Source organism: Malus domestica, chromosome 02 (assembly GCF_042453785.1).
Source record: "Malus domestica chromosome 02, GDT2T_hap1".
In the NCBI taxonomy this organism is placed as follows: domain Eukaryota; kingdom Viridiplantae; phylum Streptophyta; class Magnoliopsida; order Rosales; family Rosaceae; genus Malus; species Malus domestica.
In genome coordinates, this window is record NC_091662.1 from 9,317,711 (window position 1) to 9,326,913 (window position 9,203).

The 9,203-nt window shown below is 36.0% G+C and overlaps 1 protein-coding gene across 1 annotated transcript; it reads right to left on the reverse strand.

Moving 5' to 3' along the window:
• On the reverse strand, window positions 1-3,443 carry LOC103455681 (serine acetyltransferase 2). The gene is made up of 10 exons (XM_008395263.4): window positions 2,858-3,443; window positions 2,078-2,275; window positions 1,917-1,976; window positions 1,709-1,804; window positions 1,585-1,609; window positions 1,303-1,397; window positions 1,045-1,211; window positions 857-930; window positions 630-689; window positions 1-535 (listed from the first exon to the last, which is right to left on the reverse strand). The coding sequence occupies exons 1-10, from the start codon at window positions 3,437-3,439 to the stop codon at window positions 498-500; spliced, it is 1,395 nt and encodes a 464-aa protein (XP_008393485.3). The 5' UTR covers window positions 3,440-3,443; the 3' UTR covers window positions 1-497.
• Window positions 3,444-9,203: the final 5,760 nt, after the last annotated feature.

Here is a 9,203-nt window from a genome sequence, read left to right on the forward strand (position 1 = left end):
TTGCTTTCTCAAGTTAATTTTTACGGTAAATGAATGAGCCATTGTCACATATGGAAAGATTACATTGTTCACCCGCTAACAGGGAAAAATATGACTTGACTCAGAACTCCTATCAGTTTCTATTCTTCTGATGCATTCAATACATTAATGCAGTTCAATTTGACTACGATAAGATAAATAATCGATCCTCAACTACCTTCGACTTCTCCTGATCCGATCAGAGGATTCATTCTTTCATCGGTAAGAAACTTGCTGCTGGTTCTCGCTGTTTGTTTTGGTAGAAAAAAAGAAAGATAATCAGGTGCTTAGATTAAAATCCCGGTACTTTAAACTGCTCGTACGAGAAGCTCAGCATCAGCATAGGTAGCAGAAGGGTGGACATGCTTAATGAAATTGTATACTTCAAGCTGATAAAATAAGTCATCTTCTCCTCTGAAGACCACAAACTGCCTTCACGCTAGCAATTTAGGAACGAAGATCTACGCTAACTACATACTTCAAATGCTCCCATCAATTCTTCCTGAGCTCTGACCTCCTGAAAACAATTAGCAGATCTTGAGCGGCAAAGAATTAATAAAGGGAGCAGTTTCTTGAGGGCCTATAAAATGAAAATTATCAGCCACACGAACCAGCAGGTCTTGTATCTCTACGCTGCACAGCTACATGTTCAAAAAATTCTTTGGTAGCATCTGCATATTCATAACAAGAAAATTTGCACGTGAGACATGATAATCATGAATATGTGATTACCTTCTAACTTTCTCGCCTAATCTCAGTATCCTAATTCTAAATAAAACGTATACAACAAACACTGAATGTGAACAATTATTCATAGCATCCCAACCATGTGACATACCGTGCTTCATTGTTAACGAAGGATCTATTTCGTCTACATATCCAATCACCTTTGCTGGTATTCCCGCCACCATGCTTCAGTACCAGAGAAAGAAACATCACTTTAATGATTGTAAATAGAGTAAATATTACATATTCAGGAACATTAATTACGTTACTGTACTGAAAAAAACCGAAATTACATTCTACCTGTGTGGAGGGACATCTTTCAGCACAAGCGAACCAGCAGCTACCATTGCTCCTCGACCTATTTTGATATTCCCAAGTATAGTTGCACTGGCTCCAATCAGTGCGCCGTCACCTACTTTTGGATGACGATCACCAATTTCCTTCCCAGTTCCCCCCAAAGTCACACCCTGTTGATAAAAGCAGAATACATAGTTCTTTTCAGCACAACGCAAACCAACCCATAAACTGAAACAGAAACAAATTATGAAATTGACTTACGTGCATCAGTGAAACTCTGTTTCCTACAACAGCAGTTTCGCCAATAACCACACCAGTACCATGATCCAACAGTATTCCCTCTCCAATTTTTGCAGCTATAGAAAACCCACCAAAGAGAAATTATTATAAAGGTTAGTTTTACTGTCTCCTTTAGATGCAAATTCTACAGATAACAACCACTTTCGGAAAACAAATCAAGTTTTGTGCTTAAGTTTCAATTACTATATCGTGACAAACTTAATATCATGATGCCCACAGGTTGCAGAGAAGAAATGAGCATACCTGGGTGAATGTCCACTCCAAAGACCTAGGATAAAATGGTTTATAGATTAGAAGGAGAACAGAAAACCACAAACCTATAGAACAGTTATTAATGCTCAACAATGATACCAAAAAAGGAAACTACCTCACTAATTCGGCTTTGTAATGCCAAGGCCAATACTTTACGTCCTTGACTCCACAACGAATGAGCTACTCGATGTACTTGCAATGAATGGTAGCCCTGCAAAAGTAGAAGGCGAAAAAGTTGATCAGAAAATAGAGTGATGGATGCTTGATTATATTATTCATTTCATTTTCTTCAACGACATAACTAAAGTGCAAGAGCAGAATACCTTGAGATACAATAGGGCCGAACAATATGACAAGCAGGCTGGATCACGGTCTTTAAATGCCTGATGAAAAAAAATTGTAAAACAATACAACAGAGTTTCCATTAGTTATCCAAACAGAAACATAGTTAACCATAACATTTTTGAAACAAATTTGAAGTTACCTGCACATCTAAGCGAATGGATCGCTGAATATCTTCATCACGCAGCATCACATCATAGAATATATCCATCAGTTGAGTTGCCAAAAGCGTCGGGTTCTGCAGTCTGTTGGCGAGAACAAACCCCAACGCCTGCTCTAAACAATCATGTGCCAAGATGCTGGCATACAAGAAGCTACTCAAAATTGGCTCCTTTTCTGCCTGAAATGTTTAAAATCCAAAAAAAATCACTAAAAACCCACCAAACAAAACTAAATTCGAAAACAAAATAGTTAATGGGATTCCATTAATATCTTAAAACCTTCAACCTGTCCTGTTTGGGACTGCTTTCAAAAGCTAAAAGGGTTTTTGAGTGCGTTTGAAGAAAAAGTTAGAAGTGCTTCAGTCATAGAAACGCTTTTTGAAGAAGCACATGACAAATGCTCATTTAGAAAACACTTCTAATTCCTTTTTCGGGAAGCACTTGAACTTCAACATGTTTTCAACGAATGCACTTATGAGCAGAAGCATAAGCGCTAACGAGCAGATGTTTTCCTGTTTAGCAGAGAAGTGCCTGGGCATTTGAGATGCTTTCTGAAAAAGCACTTGACATATGCTTATCCAGAAAATACTTCTAATTTGCTTCTTTTTTTTCCCGGAAATTACTTGAATTTCGACGTATTTTCAGTAAAGCACTTCTGAGCAAAAAGTGCTTCCAGAAACAAACTAATTCTCGAGTTTAACTTAAACAAAAACTGAAAACCAAATACAAAAACCAAGAAATTGCATGCTCAATTTTATTACCTCCAACTTGGCCTCTTCCCTTATTGCATCCCAAATCGGGTCGCCGGAAACGGAAGCGGGTCCAACAACGGAGTCGGACTCGGGCTTCGAAATCCCCAATGCATAAACCGGAAAAACCTTCTCCAACCGGTACGCTGTGGACTCGGACCCGAAAAACCCGGACTGATCATCGTCGGCGTCGCGGCGGTCGTCTTCCCGGAGATAGAGGCGGTCGGAGAGCAGTTTGGGGAGAGGGACCCAGCTCTCATCGCTCACGCAAGCCATGAGATAGATTGAAAGAAAGGAGGGCGCTTTCAGGAAGGGATCGAATCCCTCATGGAAAAACAGAGTGGGGGTAGAGAGAGAAAGTGAGGAGAGAGAGAGAGAGTAAAGGCGGTGTTTTGTGCGTGTGTGGCGGAAAGTTGTGGCGTGGTCCTCGTGGTGTGATGAAACTGCTACGTTTCGAGGGTGTTTTTTGTTATATTTTTGGATATTTTTGGCGTGAAATTGTCGTGGATGGAAGGGAAGGGAGGTGGATGGAGAAGAAGGTAAAGACGCGGAGGGTGCGAGCGTTTCTGAAATTTTGGTGAGTGGATGGTTCATATCATGTGTGGGTGTGGTTTTAAATAAGAAAATCAATTAAAAGGGTTTGTAACTTTGAGTTTTAATAAAAAAGATAAAAATGTGTTATAAGTGAATAGTATTAGAAGTGATTTTTTTAGAGTAAAAATGTTATTTTGTTAAAAGTGAATAGTACCGAAAATGTTTCATTAAAACTCTTTTTTAAATAATGTATAAACTTGTTTTTGAAAAAATAAGTAAATTTATGAATTTTACTTTCTTTTTCTTTTGAGTTAAGAAATAATGTTATTAGGTACGAAGTTATTTGGAAGGAAAATGAGAGTCGGTGGAGATCGAATTAGCACCAAGATGCATTGGCCTGAATGTTTTTTTTTAAGTGTGGTAAAAGCGTTATCTGCATATGAATTATTAATTCATAAACGAGAAACAAATATGAGTACAATATTTATAAAAATAAAAATAAAGGAATATATTGATAAATTAGTAAGCTATTATCGATTATTTAATATTTCAGAAAATTAATAGACTTCTTTGATCCCAATATTGTTAATTTATAGAGGTTTAACTGTATATAAGTATGGTGTAGGGCTAATGGGTTGAGTAATGACTTTCTGTAATTTTGTCTATGAAAAGTCATTTATCGTCGTATATTCAAACAAAACCATGTGTATTAACCTTAAAAGAAGGTTTATGTATGATAATTAATTAAGTCAATGTATCTTTCATTGCGTCTGAAATGATTCATGCATAGGAGGATTAGGGTTTCCAAATAAACTAGTTACTATAATTGTTGAGGAATTAAACCATTCACACGTCCTATACACATTATGCCTTTACCTATATTGCTCGCATTATTTAATGTGGTTTGATAAATACAGCCCCTTTAAGGAAAGAGAATTTCATTTAAAAAAAAATAGGGATTAGTTGTTAGACATACTTTACATCGAACTTTAATGATCCGAATTGTCTCAATTCATAGGTCATCTTTACAAAACTTCAATTCAATATGAAACTATTTGCCTATTTAACTATCATAATGAAATTTTATTGTTTCTTATAGAACAAATTAGTAAATTTCTTAGAACTCAAATATTTCCAAATTGGCTAATATTTTATAAAGATGATCTAAGAGGTGCAACTTGGAAAATAGATTGTTCGGATCGTTGAAGTTCGAGGTAGTGTGAACCCACAACTAATCCCAATTTTTAAGAAAAAAATAGAAATCCCTTTCCTTAAACGCCTCTTTAAATATATGCATACTTTATAGATTTCATCATTTAGTCATTTAATGAACTAAGGTTTTGATTAAACACTCAATTCTCTCGTCATGATTAATTAAATGACAAACAATTTTAAGGGACAAGGAATGTAGCTTCGCTTCTCGGGACACTTTAACATAGTTCAGTTACAATAATTTAAAAAGAGTGGAGTTTCAAATACGAAGACGCAAAAGTATAAAACGAACACTCTATCCACTAGAATATTTGATCACATACCGAGCTGGATTTGAAGGCATATTGCCAACAAATTACAATTGCCCATTAACCACTCGAGCATCGACCTAAGAAGAATCAATTCCAGACTTATTAATAATCCACCGTCAACTTCCCTTCGCCCTATCCCCAGGGGAAGTCAAATTCCCGCTGCCTCTATTTAGCATTTATTGAGAATATTCATACTAATGTATGCAACTTATATTTGGTGGAAATTTAGTCAATTTGCTTCTAGCATAAAAGATTTGCCAACTTCAAGTATCGAAGATTTGAATTCCACATCTTGACAATGATCTTTCAATATTTTTTTCAACCCAAATTCATGGCGCATTTTGTTCAAGAAGTTGCGTTTACAAGTCCAAATCTCAATAATTTGGATCTTAGGGAATGAGGGGCAATGATGGTCCACATCTAATGTATTTAATTTATCATTAATTCTTGTTGAAATTGATTAATTCAAACAACTCATACAAAATAGTGATCATTGTGTTGGAGAATAGAGTCTCATTTTTTAAAAATTAAGGAGTAAATTATGTCACCGACGTAAATGAATAAAACAAGGGTAAATTACATAGTAGCTCCTCAGGTTTGAGGTCTATTACAACCCCATACAACATCTTTAAAACATTTTACTTTCATACCACACGTACTATTTTATTTCAAAATAATACATCCGTTACATTTTCTATCTATTGATTTGTTAAGTGCTGACGTGGCTGCCACATTTGTGCCACGTAGTAAAATTTTTTTTTTTTATAAAAGAAGCCTGAAAACCAACCGCAGAGCTCTCTCTCCGATCCCTCTGCTCCTCACGAAGGTCCTCCATCACCACCCGATCTCACCGTCCACTGGGCCGATTTCTCATTGCCACCCTGCTGCTCCTGCTCGTTGTCGTCTTCGACGACGAAGATGATGTGGGGGAGGATGATGTCCTTGGGGTTCAAATTCACATTGGGGTGGGGTGGGGGGTTGCAGGGGAGGTGGGGATACAGTGGGCTGGGCTGGGCTGGGATGGGATGAGGGTTGCGGGGGAGGGATGGGTTTCAGTCCTTTTTTTTTTTTAATTATTATTATTATTATTTGGAGGGGTGGGGAGTTGCACGGAGGTGGGTCGGGAAGGTGAAGAGGGAGGAGTGGTTTGGGGGCTGCGATGGTGATGGGGAAGGGCTGCGGTGGTGATGGGAGGAGATGGAGGTGGGTCGAGGGGGGAAGGTTTTTGGGTTTATTTGTAGGGGTGGGGGTTGAGCGGAGGTGGGTTTCAATTTGGGTTTTTTTTTTTTTGCCACGTGGCACCCATTTGGCAGTCACGTCAGCATTTAACAGATCAATGGATGGAAAATATAACAGATGTATTATTTTGAAATAAAATAGTACGTGAGGTATGAAAGTGAAATATTTTAAAGATATTGTATGGGGTTGTAATAGACTTCAAACTTGAGGGGTTACAATGTAATTTACCCATAAAACAAACTTGGTTGCAAGTATGCAAACTAATGCATTTTGGTGTCTTGGTGACGTGTTATGGTGACGAGAGGTTCTATCATATCACCAATTTACTGTGCAATTAATATACTGTTTGAGCATGTGACAAGTATTTATTAGACGTAATATATCTTGATTGCATTGGAAATTCTATGCATAGTGAAACTAGATTTGATAAATTATCGAAAGAGCGACAACGCTTTCTTGTTGCAAAACACAAGTCGACAAGTAAAGTGAGTAGGACGAGCGAAGTCTCTACAACTGAGTTACTAAATAGGAGTAGGATTCTCTTCCCTTCTATTGTCATATCCTTCATTCCCCTCCTCTCACACTTTTCCTTTTTGTCTTTTTCTCTATATGAAAAAAATTCAAAACAAGATGTTAACGCGGATTAATCCAACTCCTACTGAATAAACACAAGGCGACAAGTTAAGTGAGTAGGACGAGCGAAGTCTCTGCAACTGCGTTACTAAATAGGAGTAGGATTCTCTCCCATGCTATTATCCTTCCCTTTCTTATTCTCCTCTCACACTTTTCTCTTTTGTTTTTTTTATATGTAAAAAATTCAAAACAAGATGTTAACGTGACTTAATTCTACTCTACCTACTCAATAAGCACTGTAGAAGAGGCACGTGAATTAAAGCCGAAAAGCAAAGGCACTAAGGGAATCAATTGGGACACGGACATTCCCCAATTGTATATGGCCATGTACACGGCCAGGGACATTCCCCTCTCTCTATATGTTCATTGTTCAACTGATCATTTGATGGTATTTGAATTGAATTCCTCATACTATGATAAAAATACACATTAGCTGATGCATTTCCTACTCACCCACAGAAACTTGTCAGCACCTGTAGGCCCAAATAGTTGAGAGGATTAGATTTTTATACTGAACTTTAACTGAAAGTTATTGGTACTGTTCACTTTTAAAAAAAATCATATTTTTACATTAAAAAAATCAATTATGGTACTATTCACTTTACCTTTATTTTATCCTTATCGTTAAAACTTAAAATTTTCAAATCATTTTCATTAGTTTTACTTTTTTATTTTATGTGTTAAATTCAACTCTTCTTCTAATACCACTTGTATAAATAAACTTAAAAAACTATATGAGATTAAGAGTAGAATTGAATTCGTATTATCTTATCAAATCAAATTTATTAATTATTTCTTCTATGAGAGAGGAGCTCCTAGCTTTAATTATTATAAATAAAATTATAGATTTTTTAATTCTATTGATTCTTTATTGTTATGGCTTCATAGATTAGACAGTATGATTGGAGTTAAAATTTTATGGGCGTTTCTAAAATAATTTTGAAGTCTTTTTAGTTAAAATTTGACTTAAAAATGGAGAACCTACAACCATATAATTCCTAAATATAGAGACAAAAGGCTTCTAAAATCATCTCCAATTGTGACCTAAAACCTAAAAATATTTAGCCCATAAAATTTAGGTTTTAGCCCAAAAACAGCTTTTCTGTTCCAACCTTTCTGGCCTAAAATTTTAGTCCGAAATTATCAAAAAATGAATTAATTTAAAAAAAAAAATTTATGTAGACTATCCTAAATTAATTATATGAACATTTTAACCAAAAAATATTTAAATTCCAATAAATTTTGAAAAATCATTAAATCAATACATGAAAATCATGATAAACCACATAAACTTAATACAAACGACATTTAATAAACCACATATACTTAATAAAAACGACAATTAATAAAATACAAACGACAATTAATAAACCACATAAACTTAATATAAATGACAATTAATAAACACATAAACTTAAAAAAAAAAAGACAATTAATAAACCACATAAACTTAATACAATCGAAAACTCATAAACTTAATAATGATATCCACCATCTTGACTTGGTGATGGACTTGGGTGATAGTCTTGAGATGAATCGTCATCTTGAAATATACTCCTTATGGCATTCCTTCGTAAAATGTCATTTTGCTTACCACGTAAAGTATTTCTTCCTCTCTGGAGTGTATTTGTCGAGGTCCTCCATCATCAAATTAATTTTGAACCTTTCTTGCTCCATATCTCCTTGTTCCTTTATGGCCAAACGCATTTAGGCCGATTCTTCTTGCCGAGAGATATGGTTTTCATTCATTCTTACCATTTCGCTAGCAAATTGTGCATGTATCGGATCTTGGGACTTCCCTTTTCTCTTTGTTTCCTTTTGGTTATCTCTACCTGGGGGCCTTGCAAAAGAAGAAGTTGGGGTTATTTGTTTGACACCTTCATTGTCGGTAAAACTCACACCTTCATTGACATCATTTGGAGGTGGGGCTTCACTATGAAATGATCTTCCCCATTGTTGGTCCGCATCGGTTCCCCACCTCAGACAATCCTTGAGGATGTTCCAAGCATGATGCAACTTAAAAACTTGATTTTTTGGTGTAGTTCTTGTCTTGTAAATTGCCATTACTTTGTCATCCTATGCAACAAATACATAAAAACAATTAGTTGCAAAATACTATTATGTACATGACAAATAAAATATCAACAAAGAAACTCACAATTTCTGAGGTGCCCCTTCCACTAGGCATGTCAACCATGACTCTCTCCAAGCTTCCCTTCCACAAAGTGCACGCTTTGTTGATAATCTTCCACCGATCATAAACACCACCAGCTTCCCTTCGACCGGCGTTGGAGTTTTCATGGAACTTATCAACGATTTTACCCCACAAAACCTTTCTATTTTGATTCGTGCTGATGGCACCATCTTCGCTAATAGAAATTCATGCCAAACATAAAGCAATATCTTCGTCAAAGGTCCAATTACAATCT